Source organism: Anoplolepis gracilipes, chromosome 17 (assembly GCF_047496725.1).
Source record: "Anoplolepis gracilipes chromosome 17, ASM4749672v1, whole genome shotgun sequence".
In the NCBI taxonomy this organism is placed as follows: domain Eukaryota; kingdom Metazoa; phylum Arthropoda; class Insecta; order Hymenoptera; family Formicidae; genus Anoplolepis; species Anoplolepis gracilipes.
The window spans coordinates 1,908,000-1,927,266 of record NC_132986.1 but is presented as its reverse complement, the minus strand read 5'-3'; the positions used below and the strand labels follow the sequence as shown (position 1 = coordinate 1,927,266).

General features: G+C 30.5%; 2 protein-coding genes and 1 long non-coding RNA gene across 12 annotated transcripts in view; 1 reads left to right on the top strand and 2 right to left on the bottom strand.

The window, feature by feature from the left end:
- Window positions 1-5,318, bottom strand: part of LOC140675223 (O-glucosyltransferase rumi homolog) — a 64,670-nt gene extending 59,352 nt beyond the window's left edge. For 4 of the 6 annotated variants that reach the window (XM_072909448.1, XM_072909450.1, XM_072909449.1 and 1 more), the window contains exons 1-2: window positions 5,257-5,318; window positions 3,931-4,668 (exon numbers count right to left, since the gene is read on the bottom strand). Coding sequence is in view for 1 of the 6 variants with exons in the window: in XM_072909451.1 (XP_072765552.1) it covers window positions 1,954-1,973 (20 nt within the window). In the remaining 5 variants the exon portion in view is untranslated. Of the gene's footprint in view, window positions 1-1,953; window positions 2,004-3,930; window positions 4,669-5,256 lie in introns of those variants that run through there. The other 2 variants (XM_072909445.1, XM_072909451.1) reach the window with 2 other exon arrangements.
- Rasgap1 (Ras GTPase activating protein 1) lies at window positions 73-18,939 on the top strand. 5 transcript variants are annotated; one of them, XM_072909438.1, is made up of 15 exons: window positions 73-250; window positions 11,243-11,363; window positions 11,449-11,718; window positions 11,818-11,974; window positions 12,047-12,234; window positions 12,322-12,657; window positions 12,790-12,991; window positions 13,070-13,288; window positions 13,398-13,522; window positions 13,707-13,841; window positions 14,061-14,102; window positions 14,213-14,319; window positions 14,399-14,642; window positions 14,759-15,100; window positions 15,225-18,939. In XM_072909438.1, the coding sequence occupies exons 2-15, from the start codon at window positions 11,347-11,349 to the stop codon at window positions 15,769-15,771; spliced, it is 2,931 nt and encodes a 976-aa protein (XP_072765539.1). In that variant the 5' UTR covers window positions 73-250; window positions 11,243-11,346; the 3' UTR covers window positions 15,772-18,939. The 5 variants fall into 5 exon arrangements, with proteins under 5 accessions (XP_072765539.1, XP_072765540.1, XP_072765537.1 ...); XM_072909439.1 differs by lacking the exon at window positions 73-250 and adding an exon at window positions 8,104-8,630; XM_072909436.1 differs by lacking the exon at window positions 73-250 and adding an exon at window positions 9,862-10,099.
- Window positions 7,241-10,406, bottom strand: LOC140675226 (uncharacterized). Its single transcript, XR_012048349.1, has 3 exons — window positions 10,278-10,406; window positions 8,216-8,313; window positions 7,241-7,929 (listed from the first exon to the last, which is right to left on the bottom strand). It is a non-coding gene; the product is annotated as an uncharacterized lncRNA (long non-coding RNA).
- Window positions 18,940-19,267: the final 328 nt, after the last annotated feature.

Below are 19,267 nucleotides of genomic sequence, written 5' to 3'. Positions count from 1 at the left end.
TTATAAAAATCACCACAGATGTCACTACGTGTTTCATAGTGCATGTTTCGTCCAGTACGCTCTCACATTCAAGAACTTTAGATCGAACCCGAAGATGTAGGAAATTTGCGCATCTTGTGTAATTAAATAATAAACAAAGTGTACACGCAGTGATAGATTGAAGAGTGATTATAATTGAGAAATTAAGGCAGATATTCCCTACATCCCAATAAGAGATGAGAGTCCTTCCCTTTTCATTCTTCGATCGCGGGTAAGTTATTGTACGTCACCATTTTGACTGTTAATAAAAAAATATGCTTTCAAGTAATAAAAATCAAGAATAATTTTATCAACAAACTCTTAATTTTTAGTCCATTTGCGCGCGTTGAATTTATAAGCAAACGGAACGTATTTTTTTTTTTTTTTTTTTTTTCTTTAGCAAGATAACATATTCTTGCAAATGCGAAAAGTGTTATGCAGAATTACAAAAAAAATGTATAATATGTATACAAAATACTTAGCAGATAAATTTATATAAAGTATATCGTTAGAATTATCGTTAGAATCGACATTACATGCATTTATATGCATTACTTTATTTAAATAACGAGATCTAGTAATTATTGTTTATTTCCTTTTCTCTCTCTCTCTCTTTTTCTCTCAAATTATAAGACAAATGAAACTGTGTTTGAATAATTTATCTAAAGTCTATAAAATGTAAAACGGACATGTAAATGATGTTATTAATTAACGAAGAGTTGCGCTATTTTAGCACACATAACACAGCATTAGAATTAGTAGGTCTAGTCAGTAATTATACAAGCTAGTCAAACATTCTCACGGAGTTTCTCACTTTTGAAAATGGTTTCAAAGAATTATTTACAGCTTGATACGGTTACACTTTCAGGCAGGAGACAATCGAACAGTGCTGAGAATGGAAACCTATGCGAAGAACGATAAGATCCTCTTTCCCACTTTCTTGATTCTTTTCATATCGTTCACGACATGATCGTTCTCTATTTATATAATGCACATAGACGCGAAAAAACAATGCCTTGAAATTAATTAGTATTAAGTAATCACCCAATCTCTGTCACCTTTTTTTATTTCATTTATTAATAATACTCTGTTCACTTTTATCGTAAAATAATGCAACGGATCGTCTCTGCGTAACGTACACGTGCCTTTTATGCTTGTTCTTGATAAATCTCTTATTGAATGCATACGTAATATTAAAAGACAAGAGATTACTTTTTTCTACCTCTTTGCATTATACATATTTAAATTTTTTTATAACAGTATATAAATTAATTAAATCAATTAATAAATTTACTTTTGCTTCGTGTATTAAAAGAAATATATTCTAAGGACAATATAGGGAAATATATAGGTATATAAATTATTTCTTTAAATAATAAAATTATAAAAGAATATTTGGAATAAAAATTATTTTATGTTTAAGATCGGCATAATAATTTAAGTGAAAATTTTGAATTATTTTTTTTTAATGAAATGATATATCTATTTTACCTCAATTTTGTAAGATTTTATGACAAACTTGATAATGTGGAATAAAGTAAGATTTTCAATAGCCATTCATAAGATATATTGTTGCTTGCGTTGCTTTTAAATATGAACAATAAAACAAAATATTTCCAATAAATACTGTCGCCGACAATATTTAAATTATATTTTTATTTTCGTTCAAGTCATTATATAGATTTTAAACAACATTCCTTTTATTCAAAACCTTTTTTATAACTCTATTATTTAAAAAAATAAGTTTACATGTAAGCCAAATACACTGTGTATGTATACAATATATATATATTATATATATCGGATAAATTTGCAATTACAATTCTTTCATCCACCGATGCATTGACCGAATAATATGATTATATATTTATATTATAGTACGACTTTTGCAGAGAGATATAGAAACAATGGCCCCGAAAAGATTGTTCTACTTACGCAATTATAGGTATATTCATGCAGTCTACGTATACGCACTACGCACAATCATCGCTTTATCTCCGTCCGGTTCTTCCGCGGTTGTTGCTTACGTCGTTCTAGGGTCTTTCACAGAGTTTCTCCATTTTGTAATTTTTCTCTCATTATCGCACGGTTCGCGCGGTTGGGAAACGTCAGCTTTGCTTTTCCGCGAAAAACGATCAATTACGACCGTACGCCTGTGTTCGCGTGAGAATAGCGTGGCTTCCTTTAACTTAGAAACTGTTCTTAGCTGTTCGTACGATTATTATTTTCATCGCAACTGCACCTCTGACTGATTGACTGCGTCAATCAAAAACATAATGTACGACAATTGTTTTGTGTTCTTACTCATTTCTATTCATGACAAATTTGATTATACGTTGCTTCTCACTCAATTAAAATTTCTGTCCTTTTCGTTATTTATTTAGCAAAAAAAAAAAAAAAAAAAACTTTGCGCAAAATTCTGGAAAAGGTGCTAATATACATAATTGAATTATATAATATCAATGTGGAAGCTAATTATAATAAAATTATAGATTGCTTTTTGCCTCATTTACTTGGTCGTTGAATGGGGTTTTGTGAAGGCCCCTCCGAGCGGATGGGCTTCCTCCCTTATTGTCTCTACTTGGAAAGTTTGCTACCGGCTTCCTACCTTTTTTATGGTCCACACACCAGCCCTTTTTTTCTAATTATATCGTCATTATATAACGTAGAATAATTTTATATCGAATGACATTAAATTGTTTGACATGAGAAATTTAAATTCATCACAAACATGCAGTAAATATATTTAATTATTAACATATATTGATTTCCTCATAACAATATAGAAATTGCAAAGCGTAAAGAAAAAAAAGATTACTATAGTATATTGAATGCAAGCTCACAAACACTCTAACATGTCATGTGTAATCTGACAGTTTGCTCTCGCGCGCTCACATGTACGCCTACATGTGTATAGTAAAATATATATATATATACACAACATCGCACAATATCCCCTTCCGTTTCGAGTCGAGATATGTGTGTATGTGTATGGACAGGTAAGCGGAAAAATTGGCTCGAATCGACAGAATAACTTCCGGTGCCAGGAAAAGCAAGCCGAGCAAAGCATTACGCCGGGTGGTCCAAACACAACGGAGATACGTGTGCATGTATACATGTCGATGAGCGAGTGCATGGCGCGCGTAGAGACTTTATATTTAGAATTTAACCATCGAACAAAACCGGGAATAGAGATCAGGCCACATTCGGAACTCTGCTAGATGTGGCACTCCGCCGCTTCAGGACGTAATAAAAAAGAAAAAAAAAAGTCGACTAAATATAGAACAAAATTTCGTGTGGAAAGGTGAATGCGCGAAAAGAAAAAGCAACTTTTCGAACCCCACTTGTTACATTAGTCTATTAAAGATTCAAATAATTAAATCTCTTTGCTCTCAGCGTTAAAATTTAAAACGTAAATAATTTTTTTTTTTTTTTTGGGAGGGGGAGGGGGAAAGAGCGCTTTCGTTTAAATACCCAAGTATTTATTATGCATGATGACATTATTACTGACAACATAATTATATCTTTACGATGCGCTATATAACGTAATCATCGCGCGGAATAACATTTTAGTCGTGGGAAAGACCGCTTACTTTGCATAGCTATATCCGTTCTTTGGGCCAGTTGAATCTATCCCTCGTAACTTTTGATCACATTTTGATTCGATCTCTAACTCGAGGAGAGGCAAAAAATACTTCTTCTATTTATTCCTGCTGTTTATTGTTGTCGCCGGATAAATGCAAAAATTTTACTCGCGTTTGTTTGCATTAACGATTTATTAGACGTGCATATTTAAATTGAAAAAGAAAAACTCCTTTTTTTTGCTAATTAACTCGCTATCGTTGGATAAGTTTACAACGTTTTACGCTCATTGACGATCGTGAAATATAACGGAAATAATAAGTTACTTACCACCAGGGTTGTTTTACTGGTACCCGATGCCTCCTTTGCCTCTTAGATTGTCAAGGTTGTCAAAGTCACATGCGCGGTACTTTTAACGGCACTCCCGATCAATTATACGCACTTTATTATATATTTTAAAAGAACAACACAGAAAGTATGGTTCGCTTAAACGAGCCAAAATTATGCGCCACTCGCTACAGTAATATTATTCTTGATTATGTATATAATATATGCACACAATAATATAAATTGTAAGATTGAAAAATTAGAGTAATGAAAAATCACGATAAAGTAATTGTTTAATCAATAACTAATTTATGCTCGCATTTTAAGAAAATTTAAAGTATTGGATGAAATATATTTGACTCTAGACATTGAAGAAATAATCATTATCTGTAAGAATTATATAACAATAAAAATAATAATTCATAATTTTTATCTCTGCCGGTTCGATTTTTACTTGTATTAATGACTGATCGCGCTTCGATAAAAACTTATCGTAGTAATATAGTTTTGTGTCATTTATTAAAAGTTTATTAATTAATAAGTAACAATCATAAGCGAATTATAATTCAATACTAGTCGAGATCACGTTTCTAGAGGAGGAATTCGACAATGTACGAAGTATTTTGTACCACTACTTTCCTACTCGAGAGTTGCCGTGCGAATGATATCAAGTCCTTGATACGTAAACAATAGCGCGCTAAGGTCGAACACTGAGTTATTGCTGGCAAAATACTTTACGTACTGTAACATGCGCAAAATATTAAATTATAGAAATATTTTAAATTAGATTGATTATTTGTTAAATGATTGATGTATCAGAAAACCTTTGGTTATGCTAATTATTATTTTATTTTACTTTGTGCCTATCAATCCGAATTTTATTTAATAAATCGTAGAAAAATCTTATGATAAAGCAACGGACAAAATATTTTTAACTTTAAGTATCGATAGATATATGGATAAATAATTATTGCTCGTAAAGATTGCAACTAAACGATATAATTTATAATTTTGATTTCTGTCACTTCAATTCTAATTGTTAGTTGATTAAATGAACACATTACGCAAAATACGAGATCTATCGTCACGATATTATTTAATGTATATAAAAGATAATTAATCATTAATTATATTAATCATATAACTTTGAGATTATGATAATATACGTATATTATTTAACGTATACATATAACGGATAATTAACCATTAGTTATGTATATTAATCATAGCTTTGAAATGTATCATCGCAATAGAGTTACGTATTATTTAACGTATATAACAGATAATTAATCATTAATTATATTAGTCATAGCAAATTATTTCAAATACTTGTCGCGACCGCGTTTAGAAAAGGAATTTGATGGAATGTGTCTCACACCACTACTTTCCTGCTCGAGTGTCACCGTACGAATGATAACAAGGTCGTAACACGTATACAATAACACTCTATATGCCGTACGCCGTCAAGGCCGAATACTATGTTATTGATAATTCGCTGCCGAAATATTTTACGTACTATGTTATATATTTGCGAAATATTAAATTGTACGAGTATTTTAAATTAGAGCTTAATTTTTTATTGACGATTAATGTATCGCACAAAGCTTATCGGTATGTTAATTACTCGATTCAATCATTTTACCGTGCATTCTCTGTAATTATTAATATTTGAAAAATCCATTAATGCTTCCTTAGAAAATATAAAGTTAAAAGTAATAAGCATAGTTGTGATGATAACAACTATGCTTATTACTTTAAGATTTAGAATTACATATAAATATAAAAAAACTAAATATAATAATTCGTCTGTCTATCAAATATACAAAAAATATTTTACCTATTGAAAAAAAATACAAAATAATTAATAAATAGAAAGAGAGTATAAATGGATTTAATAAAATGAACTTATTATTGCATTATTAATTGAAAATCCTCTTCATATATATATATATATATATATATATATATATATATATATATATATATATTGGTAATCTAATGAATTTAAGGAGAATTTAATAATGCAATAATAGGTAAATTTCATTAAATTCATTTATATTTATATATAATTCTGTCGTTATCACGATGCTTGTCAACTATGCTTATTGCTTTTGACTTTATATTTCCTGAGGGAGCATTAGCGAATTTTTCAAAGCGTGTATTCTCTCATAAGACTGTCTTTAACAGTACTTCGTCGGTTGTGCTACTCACGCTGAATGGCATGAAACGATGCACGTGCTACGTATGTATGTACATTACGGATCGGGGACGCATGCGCGCCAAACGTAAATCCGCGTACGCGACTGTCACTACCGCACGACTTCATTCATATTTTTTCCTTGTAACCGCTCCACCCGTTCCCATTCACGTGCTCGCGCTCGCTCGCTCGATCGGACCGGCCTATAGTAGTGATATATACAACCCAGAGAGCTTGAGCAATTTTTTAATAATTTTTCATTGATCACCGTTGATAATTCCCGGTCGGTTGTCACATTTATGCACGCTTTGGCATAATTTTCTCTCTCCGTCTCTTTGCTATCTCTTGATTAAATAATAGTTGACTAACGAAGAGCAAATTTACACACTGGTGTATTTCATCTCTATTTTTCTAATATATTTTCTCTTTCAATCTCTCTCTCTCTCTCTCTCTCTCTTTCTTTCTCTATCTCATTGTAATAATAAGTGCTTGCGATTTGTTACTAACTAATTAATCTTAGAAATCGTAATGACAGGAACTTGATGTATACGTTCCTTGTTAATTATGTCTTGGAAAACTTTCTCATATGTAACACACACATGTACGCACGGTTGTCCGTCAACTTATAAGTACTTTGGATAGCTGACAGTTTACATATGCAGTAGTTGCGTAATATTCACGTAATATTGTTGGGATGGAAGCATATTATATAAAAGATAATATCATTCAAACGTAAAAGATACATGTTTACACAAAAGTAGAGTTTAAGGAATTTACCTAAAAAATTCATTTTTAACAATGAATGGAATGTCGGTTATTCATAAAACTGAAAAGATACTCGCATCTAACGTGCAATAAATCTATTGCAAGAAACGTGATTTTCAAATTAATTAAGTTTATTGCGAGATAATTATTGTCAGAAATATCATGAATGTTTTCTATCTTTTTATTATAATAAAATTATAGTAAAAAAACGATGTTATTGTTATAAATCATGTAATGTTGCGAAGTTTATTTTGCACAGAGCGTGCGTTGCATGAAAAGCATGTAGTAACAATACACGGGAAACTCATAAATTTTCTTTTACCTTTCCACATTAAAAGGCACGGATATAACTCCCTACTTAATTATACGCAGCGTCCGTCGTCGTTGCGAGAAGATCATTCTTATGCTAACGTATACATGTGGGAAGCTCCGTGAATGCCGCAAAAGAACAAAGCTGGTATATCTAGGTGGCTTTGAAGTCATATAAATCTTTACAGTTAACGGTAAATCGCAATTATCTCGAATAAACGAAGATTTAAATAATTATCGTCGTGAAATGAAAAGAGAGAGAAAAAAATTAATCCATATTTTTCCATTATAAATTATAATGTGTCATTTTTAGTACGATCGTTGATTAAAAATTAACTTTGCTTTTAATGCACTCAATTGATTGTGAAAAATAATGCATGCTTGTGAGGCAACAAAGGAAAAAGGTATAGCAAAATTTCAACAAGCTTACAACATGTAAGGATCCTCTCTCTTTCCCGCGTTTCTCATTGATACGTGAAATATTCAAACAATAAGGTACTCTCATTTTTTTTTCTTTGTATAGGTATGAGTATAGAGAAGAGAGGAGAAGAGAAGCAAGAGATATATTACACAGTAGCCTGATTGTAAGAGTCTCTCATCGAGGCACCCTCTCATTCTTTTCTCGCACAATTCAAGCGAGAAAATTCCTAAATAGAACATTGCCTTTTCCAAACTTTTACCATCCTCGTTTGAGTGCAACTTTGTGAAATTTTACATCTCCGATTCCGAATCTGCAATTTTATCACATTAATGAGATTTCGTACGATATTGTAATAAATTGTATTATATTAATAAAACACAAGTAAGAGAGAAGTGGGTGGGCAGAGAGAGAGAGAGAGAGAGAGAGAAAGTATGACGGAGTAAGGCGTTCAAAAAGACGTGCGGTCGTGAAAAGAGTGAGAGAGAAGAGGGAGAGAGAGGAGAGAGAAGACGATGTAATCCGCGTGAAGAGCAAAGACAGACGAAGAGGGAGAGGAAGCGGGCCATTGCGCCATCAGGAAGTGGCTCACCACTTACACATGCATACAGTCAACCAACCAAACTGGCCTGCGTGCGCGCCTACACGCTGTCGTCGTATCGTCCGTATGCAGCAGCCACAGCGTACGGATTTGACGCTAAAGATAAAGAGAGAATATATAAGCAACAGTCACAAAAGAGAGAGAAAGAGAGTGGTGGAATGGGGCGAGCGGTGGTGGTTTAACTCTGCGCTTATATATATATGTATTGCGTACGCTCTACACATTGTAAACGAAAGAGAGAGAGAGAGAGAGTATTACGCGCGCATCCCTTTACGTATGAGACACCCGATATATGTCAACCCCGTAGCAACCGATTGTCATACCACAGACACATGGATGTTAGTGGTGAATCATCGCACGAGGAAACAAATGGACGCGTTAGATTGCCCGGAAAGTCCATATTTCTCGATCATGTATGTATGTACATATATATGTGATTTTACTGAATGACGCGATATGGAAAAATTGCTTATAAATTATAATATGGCTTTATTAACATTTATTTTTGCTGTATCCAGAGATATCGCATAGTAAGTGTGATTGTCAAATTACTAAAGAAACTTGAATTTTAATAATTTAAGGGTGAAGCAATAGTCGTGTAATTTTAATACTACATATAAAAAATAATATTCAAGAGAGAGAAGGAGAGGGAAAGAAAATTATTATTTAAAAAAATTATATATTATTATTTAATCATACAAAATTATAAAATATATTTTTGTATAATTTTGTCCAAAAATATATAAATATCTAATTTTTAATCAAGATGAATATATATAATAGTTTTCTCTCATATTCTTCTCTTACGTTCTATATTGAAATTAGCGATATTGTCGGTCAAAAATTGTTAATTTTTTATTTAATTTTATTTAGCATTGTTTACACTCGCTATATATGTAACGTTTAATATATAATCACTTCATACATCAGATTATAGAATCAAAAATCGTAATACCTTCCAAGGATAAATTAAATTACAATAAAACGTACTATGTTTAAAAACCGTTTAAAATTAATATGTGTGCTACCTGGGATATATGTGAACTTTTAAATTTCAAAATATTATTGCACCTCCTTTTATCGAAACACATATGATTGATGAACAAATTCATTGATTAATTCTTTATCGTCGACGTGAATGAGAATAATCTGTTATATTACTATTATCAGCATCGTTAAAGAAGAGAGAAACGACCTTTCATTCAACAATTTTCGCACACGTGTATATCATACTGCATTTATATTATTGCAGATAATTTTTGATTGTAATTTTATTTTATAAAAAATATTTTTCAGACAAATTTCCTCAAAATACAAAATATATATTTCCCCACGATTTTTATAAACACCGGAGAAAAGTGAAATATATGTATAGTAATAATTCCTTGCTGTTAGAGATAACAATTGTAACAATAACATACGGTATATATTATCACTTGTGGTAAATACTCTAATTCTAATTAAATATTGTATATACCATTGTAACAAAAAAAATTAACAATTTAATATAAAAAAGTACATCATTCTTTTTTTTTTTATTTATATACATTTGTAAGATAACGTAAACATATATATATATATATATATATATATATATATATATATATATATATATATATATAGTTGAAGCAGCGGAAGTAATGGCATACATCGCGTGATAACGGGTGGGGATGCAGAGTGACGGGAAAAACGTGCGTAAAAGATCGCGATGTTGGGATGGGCACCGACACGTCACGTCACGGCCCTGCTCAAACCCATTCACAGAATGAACGAACCGTTTGCGTTCCGTTCGTGTAGGTAGTCACTCAGTAGTGTCATGGAGGTAACATGGCCGAGGAGACGCGCCTAGTTCGCGTTGAAGAGAGGCTAAGGATCAAAATCGGTAGGAAGCGCGACCGCGTGTACGCAACGGGTGGATGTTCGCGGACGTTGATGCGTGTTCGTCGCCCGCGACGAAAATCGATCGGGAATCTGAATTTCCGGGACGCCGCGAGACCGTTTTCTCCGCCTGAGCTGAGCTCAGGATGTCACCTAATTCGACTCCCACGATCGGTGTTCACCTTTTTCGTCGCCCTTTTCGCAAAACGCTGCCTGCGAACCACGAGTCTTCGCGACCGACGCATCGACAATGCGATACCGATTCGCGCGGTCGACGAAACGTGATCGACAACGTTCGATTTTCATGCGAAATTCGCTAGTGATTGACGCATACATTCTCAACTCCCACGCGTGCGTTGTCTCCTACACACGTGTATGCATGTGTGCGTATGTGTCGTGCGTGCGTGCGTGCGCGCGCGCGCGCACGCGCGGGTGTGCATGCATGGTCTCTTGTGAATATTTGTGTTTACGCAAAAATGTGTACGATTAAAAGATCATCAACGTGTAATAATACTGAAAATTTTCGAAAATTTCCAGCTAACTGTTTCACGATCTCTTCTCTCGATTCCGTTCGATTCAGTGTTTGTCATTGTTATTGCTCGCAGGATGCTCGATGCCTCTGTCCTTTGACAAAATAATGTAGTGTAATTTGTTTCTCCAAATTAATTTGATTTTCTCTCTTTCCGTAAATAAAAAAAATTATGATTCTTTTTAGTACGATAAATAATTTTGCGTCTGCAAACCTAAGCTCAATAATATTAAGATAATCTTGTAATGGTATTTTATAAAATTTGGATTTTATCTTAAAACAATTTATAGAGGAGAATTATTATAAACGATGAAGTCGTTGTAGTATCGAGAATGAATGTTGAAGTGGCAAATTAATAAAATACAGAATTGAGAATACATTGCCTTGTGCGTAACGATAATTATTGACTTTAAATTAATGAATAATAACGTATAATAATAATAATAATTATTATTTATGAGTTAATGAAGAATAATTCTATTCAAGTTAGAGATGTATCCTAAAAATTATTCTCAAATTCAAGCAACCGTTTAAAATATTGATTGTATGTCTTGAACATGTATGCCTTATTTCTCAAGGAATAATAAATAAATTACTGTGTATTATTTTTTTATATAGGAGAAGTAAAAAATCTTCAAAGTCGTAGCCATGGATCTCCAAGTACAAGGGATGTGTATTGTGCGCTGTCGCTGGATCAGGAGGAAATATTCAGGACAACGACTATGGAAAGAACTCTCAAGTAAATCTTTATTTCTTCATTATATCTTAAAGCATTATTAATTTTTATCATTTACAAATAATTATTTTACATCTTATGTAAACAGCCCATTTTTCGGAGAGGAGTTTCAGTTTGAAGTGCCTAGAAAATTTCGTTACCTTGGCATTTATGTATATGATCGAGATAGACATTTGAAGCAAGATAAGATTTTAGGGAAGGTAGCAATAAAGAGAGAAGAACTAGCATCATATCATAATAAAGAGCATTGGTTTCCTTTGAAACCAGTCGATGCGGATTCTGAGGTTCAAGGCAAGGCTCATCTAGAAATTGTTTTGCAACCTCAGGTTGAACATGCTCAGCCTAAACTTACAGTAAGGTGAGTAAAGTGATGGAATATAATGTGTACGACAATCTAAATGTGCAATATATGAATATAAAATTTATTTGATAATATATATGATTTTACACATTGCAGAGTAATAGAATGTAGTGAATTAACTATTAAAAATGGTAGCTGTGATCCCTTTGCAACTGTTACAGTCATCTATAGTAATGGTAAACAAATATCAAAACGCACAAAAGTTAAAAAAAAGACAGCCTCTCCATATTTTAATGAAACATTTGTATTTGAGGTAAGAAAGTTTATTATTACTTTAAGAGAGAAAGAGAGAGAGAGAGAGAATAAACAAAAATTTTTTTTATAGCCAGAGTTAACAGAAACTAAGGACAAAGATGTTTCTCATTATTCTATCGAAGGAGCTGAAGTTGGAGAAGTAGTTGTTGGTTTATGGCATGCATCTCCTGGTATGGGTGAACAATCGGTATTTCTCGGCGAAATTCGAGTCACGCTAAAAGGATTACAAAAGCAACCAACTAGTACAACAACTGCATGGTACATGTTTTCTTTTTTTTTTTTTTTTTATTATAATTTTCATGGATTTAATTCTTGAATGATTTACATTATTTTATTTGCATGTAGGTATTTTTTACAACCTAGAGCAGCAAAACATCGTCCGTGTAAAATTTCAAATAACACGACATCACCTGGTACATTACCAGGCTTGGGATCATTACGTCTAAAAATTCATTACACAGCTGATCATGTATTTCCATCTAAAATGTATGATAGACTTAGAAATCTATTATTGCAAAGCGTTACTGTTCAGCCGATAACATCATCGGCTGTTTATATATTGGGTGAAATTGTAGCTAGTAAAATGGAAGCTGCACAACCATTAGTTAGAGTATTAGTGCATCATGGACAACTGGTGTCTGTAATGCGAGCACTTGCTAGTCATGAGATTTCTAAATTGACGTAAGTAGACTGTATACTATTTTTAATTTAAATATTGTATTAACCTAACCATTATAGTCATACAAGTAATGTAGTGGCTATAATAAATTTAATTTCTTTTTTCTTTTTCTTAATTTTTTTTTTTCATTAAAGTGACCCAACGACAATTTTTCGTGGTAATACATTAGTGAGCAAGATGATGGACGAAGGAATGAGATTAGCAGGTCTTCATTACTTGCATAGTACTCTTAGACCTGCAATGGAACAAGTCTTCCTTGAGAAAAAGCAATGTGAAATAGATCCAACTCGAGTAAAAGACAGCAATACTATACAAACTAATTTGGCGAACTTGAAGGTATTAATGATTTTAATTGTGCATTTGTCCCTTCTGTGAAACAACAAGAAATGTATTAATAAGCTTCTTTTCTTTTAGGAGTATGTTGAAAGAGTATTTACAGCTATAACAACATCAGGAGTGAGATGTCCACCTTTAATGTGTGAAATGTTCTGGTGTTTAAGAGAACTCGCTGCAACTCACTTTCCAAAAAATAAGGAAGTGAGATATTCAGTGATCAGTGGATTTATCTTTTTACGATTTTTTGCTCCTGCAATATTGGGTCCAAGATTATTTGATATCACTAGTGAACAAATTGTAAGTAGTTGAGAAGTATTACATATTATGTATGTATGAATGCAGTATATTAATACAATTTTTATAGTAGTTTTTTTCTATTAAATCTACACGTGATGTGTTATTACAGGATTCACAGACTAATAGAACATTAACATTAATATCTAAGACAATTCAAAGTCTCGGAAATCTGGTGTCTTGCAGAGGTGGCGCAGGTAGTGTTTGTAAAGAAGAATATATGGAATGTGTATATAGGTAAGATTTTCTTTATGTAGGAAAATAATTTTTATAAGAAAAATATCAAAAATTTAACGAATTGAAATTTGATTTATCTTAAATAAAAAATTTGATTTAAAATAATAAACTCAAAAAAGAAAAAGGAAACAAATACAAACTATATTTCTTTATATTGTTATATGTGTATAATTTAATGTTACAGAGAGTTTTACACAGACAGGCATATTCAAGCAGTCAAGCAATTTCTGGAGTTAATATCGACTAGTAGTAATACTAACAGCTTTACAAAACAGCATCCGACAATGTTGCAAGAACAACCAGTGGTATTGAAAGAAGGGTACGTTATTGATATAGATATACAACTTTATTTCTTTTGTTACAAAGTTTATAGATGTCATATTTGAGAAATATAATCACATTAAAATATCAGATTTTCTTAGACTTTTTTAAAATTGTAACACTGTGTAAAATTTTACATATAATTCTTTAGACACTACTAAATTTTATCTATATATATGTATATATATATATATATATATATATATATTTCTAATAGAATATACTTTCTCATTATGCATACCATTGATTGTGATAAGAGGTTGGTACTATTTTAAAATTAAATTTAAATTTGTTGCCAAGATATAACACACATACACACACATGCATGCATGTTTCTACAACAACTTTTAATTGCAATTTCTTTTATAGAATAATGATTAAACGGGCACAAGGCAGAAAACGATTTGGCCGTAAGAATTTTAAGCAGAGATATTTTAGACTTACTACACAAGATTTGACATATTCTAAAACAAAAGGTAAATTTTTTCTCATAATGTATTTTTTTCTTTCCCAAGAGACGAAAATATAAAAATTTATGAAACAAACTTTCCACAGGTAAAGAACCTTTATGTAAGATACCATTACAAGAAATTTTAGCAGTAGAGAGACTTCACGAAGATTCCTTCAAAATGAAAAACATGTTTCAAATTATTCAACCACAGAGAGCATTGTATGTGCAAGCTGGTAATTGTGTTGAAGAAAAAGAATGGATCGACATTCTTACAAAAATATGTCAGACAAACAGCAATCGTTTAGAAAAGTATCATCCATGTGCATACATTAATGGCCAGTGGCTTTGGTGTGTAATTTTGAAAAAAAAAAAAAAAAATAACGTTACACTATATATATAAGCACATATAATAAAAAGGGTTTTAGAAAACTTATGTAATCTCTTTGTGTTTGTGCAATATACAGTTGTCGAGCAGTGTCGGAAGTTGCACCAGGATGCAATGAAGTATCACCAGGTATAGAAGCTGGACTTCGAATGGATTTAGATCCAGACCGCGATTTGCAAAGGATACATTCGTTAATTTTTACAAATATGTCACGCCTCGAGACATTGATGAATGCATGTGAATGCCAGGCAGTTTATGGTGCTAGTGATATATGTGTTATACCAGACGGAGGATCGCCTATAGAAGATGTACCTTCTTGTTTCAAGACTTTAAACATCCTTAGAGAAGCTGCATATGCATTGCAGCGTGAACATAGAGCCTATTTTAGAAGACTGGCACGTGACACCAAATATGGCAGCAAGTATGTAGTACACTTGATTATTTTATCAAACGTTTTTTTTTTTTTATTTTCTCGTGTTATTTTGATTAACATGACAATTTATATTTTATTATATATTATCATATATTATTATATATTTTGATAGACAAGCTCCCATTGGTGATGACAACTACCTCCACTTAGCTAATAGAGAAGGATTTGATAATCAATTAACGAAGCGAACGTACGAATCGGATAGTGTAAACCAACGATGTATAGAGACAGAACATTACGACACGACACTCTCTAGGAAAATTGTCGAGAATCAAAGATACGACGATACCTTCAGAAAGTGTTTTGATTCTGACTCCATTAATCGTAGGTATGAGAATGAAAGCAACTTATTCCGGAGATACGAAAACAGTAGTGATGCTATCAAAAGTATCCAAAATGATCTCAGAAAATTCGATCATAGTTTAAATAATACATTAAGATCTGATAAATCGGAAAGAAATGGTAATGAAAATATAGAAAATCATAAAAGCACCAGTCTATTAACGGCAGATAGTATTAATCTATCGGGTACATTATCGCGGAGATTGGGTAATTATGACAACACTAGAATGTTAGATGAATGTACGTTGACGAGACGATTAAAGCACGATGTCCCTGACATATCTTGCAACTCGATGAGTGAGCGTGGCAATCATTAATTTATCTATTATGTACAAATATAAAGTCGCGCGTTATTATAAATTAAAAAAAATTATAAGTAATAAACAGAGATGTAGGGTGATATGAGCCCAGGATACACTTGTACAGAACAATCATCTGACAAAGGCCCTGACATATTTGTCTAAAGCACACAGATTTTTCAGTTCAACAAATAATCATTAGAAAATGATATTTGTAAACTAGAAAAATATGTGAAACTGGATGAGTAGGCTGAATCGGAAAATGGAGAGAGATTGACATTAGTCATTTGTTTTTAAAAATATACATATATACATATTATATATTGTACATACACAGCTCTTTCCTCTTTATAGGCATAGAGTTAACTTTTTTTTATCTTTAAACACATTTCCATTGTATAAATTAATGATTCTGCTGCTCGTTTCCCTTGTTGTGTATGTCACTTTTTACTATAAATTGTTTCATTCCTTTCTTTTTTTAACATTGCATAAAAATTAAGAAAGAATTATAACAGATGTAATTTAATGTACCTTTTGGTCTGTTACCATATTGTGCAAAACGTAACATTTTGTCACCACAGAAATCTCTATTATTTATTATTTATTTATTTTCTCATCTCATTTCAATATATTGAAGATGTATGTGCATAAACATGATAAATATGATGATACTGACTGTGTTATTAATTGCACAATTTGTAATCTCATTCTTTAAAAGATCGAGCTTTCGCCGATAAATAAACTCAATGTTAGATTTATCTAATTTTATATGTATATATATATATAACGATTCTTATATCTCATATAAAAGTAGTGTATTTGATAATAATTATCGTTATTTTTTATTTATACATAATTTCATCACTTTTAGCATAATTAATTTTTGCATTAGTTATACAATCTTAGTAACATTAATTATACAACTTGTGAGTAGATATTTATATGACATTATATAACTATTTTATATAAAAAAATGCAAAGAATAAAAATACAAAGATATCTATTAATGTTATAAATAGACTTGGTTACTTTATACAATTTTTAGAGAAAATTTGTGAAAACTTTTAATCCAACAAAATTTTGCGCTAATATATCACGTATATAAATTCAATCACAGTACATGCAGATAGAAAAGATCTAAACATATAATTGCACTGAATTTTATTTTTTACAGGCATAAACATACAAGTATTAATTTTTACTGCACTTATATAAATTTTTTCTTTTGTTAAAATAATTTAAATTTTACATTTGTTCAAGAATATGTATTCCATTACCGACTCATAAAAACTATGTTGCATAGATACTCCCAAAAAATGAAGAAATATTGAACACATTAAAAAATATTAGATCTGCTAAATATTTAATAGAAAAAAATATGCAAAAAGATATTACAATTTTAAACTATTATTAAATCTTAGTTTAATAACTTTTATCTTCACATAGTTTATGCACATTCTATGCTGCTATTACAATTGAGTATATGTCGAATAAATATTTTATCAATTTCCTGTGATAGTATGTAATCAGTTTTCATAATAATGTAAGCCACCTAAGCTATATAACCTTTCCAAGTTATAAATTTTCTACAAGATGTATATAATTTTCGCTATTAATTCTTAAATTCTTATTCGGCATTTATTAAAAAGATTATATATTTATTATAGATTACTATTAATAGTAATTACTGCATTACATTTGCTTTTGGAAAAGATTTACATGCAATGTACATGATATGGCAATGCTTGCATTAAATCAAGATATATTAATATAGAAAATTATTTATATGTGAAATCAATTTAATATATTTTTTTGGAGAAAGTCTAAAAAATGTTGACAACGTCTTATTCTATTACAATTATTTGAGTAAAATACAGGAGGAGAAAAAAATAAGTGAATGAGTGAGTCTAAAATATTTTTTTCTGATAAGAATATATGTGATTATCTTTATGTAGAAATCCATTTCAGTCTCAACTTATTCAGTCTTAACTAAAAATACTAATTTTGAATTATATTTGTTTTACAATAATTCATAATATGTATTAAAAAATTGTAAAAATAACTAATAATTGGCATTTCTAAATGTGGATTCACACCTCAAACACTACAAACTATATTAATATAACTTTAGCCCCTTTATATATTCTAATAGAAAACTGAATAACATACTAACTAATACACAAACTAATAAGAAAAACTAATTGTTAAAAGGAAAAATGTATAGTTACAGTTCGATAATTATAATGCAAATATTATTATATAATTTACAAAAGTTAGATGTACAGTGTACAGAGTTCTCTTTTCCATATATAGGAAGTAGTAGATCTCGAGTAAACATTTTTATCTATTTGCTAGGTATAGGATCTAAGATTATTTTAGTGAATCTGTAGATAAATTAAATTGTTTATGAAACGATTGGAATATATCTAAATATCAAGCAATTAAGGGAATATACTGACTCTAGTTTGAAAACTTAACATATCTATGCAAGGCCTTTCTGTATAGAGTTATCCAATGTAGAGAATATAGGAGATCTAATGTTGTATAAATTATTAAGTAAAAATGTTGCATACGTACGACACAAATCCAAGAACAATTTTACACAATGTAAATTTATCGTATAATATCAATTTTCTTTTCATATATGTAATTGTACAGAAAAATACAAGCATCATACATTCTCAAAGTGAAACGCAATTAAGTTTATTCATCTAAAGTTAATGTTACAAGTACTTTGTACTTGAAAAAATATATAACATTGTTTATAAAACTAACTTGTTATTAAAGTCGATTGTTTATTGAACTGTTGTTATAATCATAGTAAGTTTTCATTCTAAGGATTTAATCTTGTGTTCTCTTATCTTCTAATAACATTGTTAATTCTATATTGCATTTTCAAACTACAAATTTGATATAACTTATATAAGTTATTTTGATATAACTTATATATTAGATAATAATAAATCAATAAATTAGAACAAGGATGCTTATATTATTCGTAACTACAAAGCTTCGTTATATAGAATTTTTCGAGATGTAATAAATTTTACTACAGATCATTACCATGTGATTTAGATCAAATTATTTGCAAATTTTAGGAAACTGCATTGAACGAATAAATTTGTTTTGTAATATACATGGTTTTGGAAATTCACTGCAGGTACATTCAACAATGTAATTCTATATATATATATATATATATATATATATATATATGTATTTATATATTTATATCAATTTTATTGCATTAATAATTTAATAACATATACATCCTTTTTATATACTCTTTTATTGTGTTCATCGAATAACTATATATATATATATATATATATATATATATATATATATATATATATATGTGTGTGTATTTGTTATGTTGTAGAAACTTTTAGCATTAGATTGTGCCTTAAAATATTTCAAGGACCCAAAAATGTTTTTCCACAGAGCATTATATATTTCATAGATTATTTAATAAAAATCAAGAATTATATATAATGCTTTGTAATGTATATCC

Coding starts and splice junctions, on each gene's coding strand:
- Rasgap1 (XM_072909436.1), top strand. CDS start 10,045: ATGGCCGAGGAGACGCGCCTAGTTCGCGTTGAAGAGAGGCTAAGGATC. Junction 10,100..11,242: donor GAGGCTAAGGATCAAAATCG/GTAGGAAGCGCG, acceptor TTTTTTATATAG/GAGAAGTAAAAAATCTTCAA. Junction 11,364..11,448: donor ACTATGGAAAGAACTCTCAA/GTAAATCTTTAT, acceptor TTATGTAAACAG/CCCATTTTTCGGAGAGGAGT.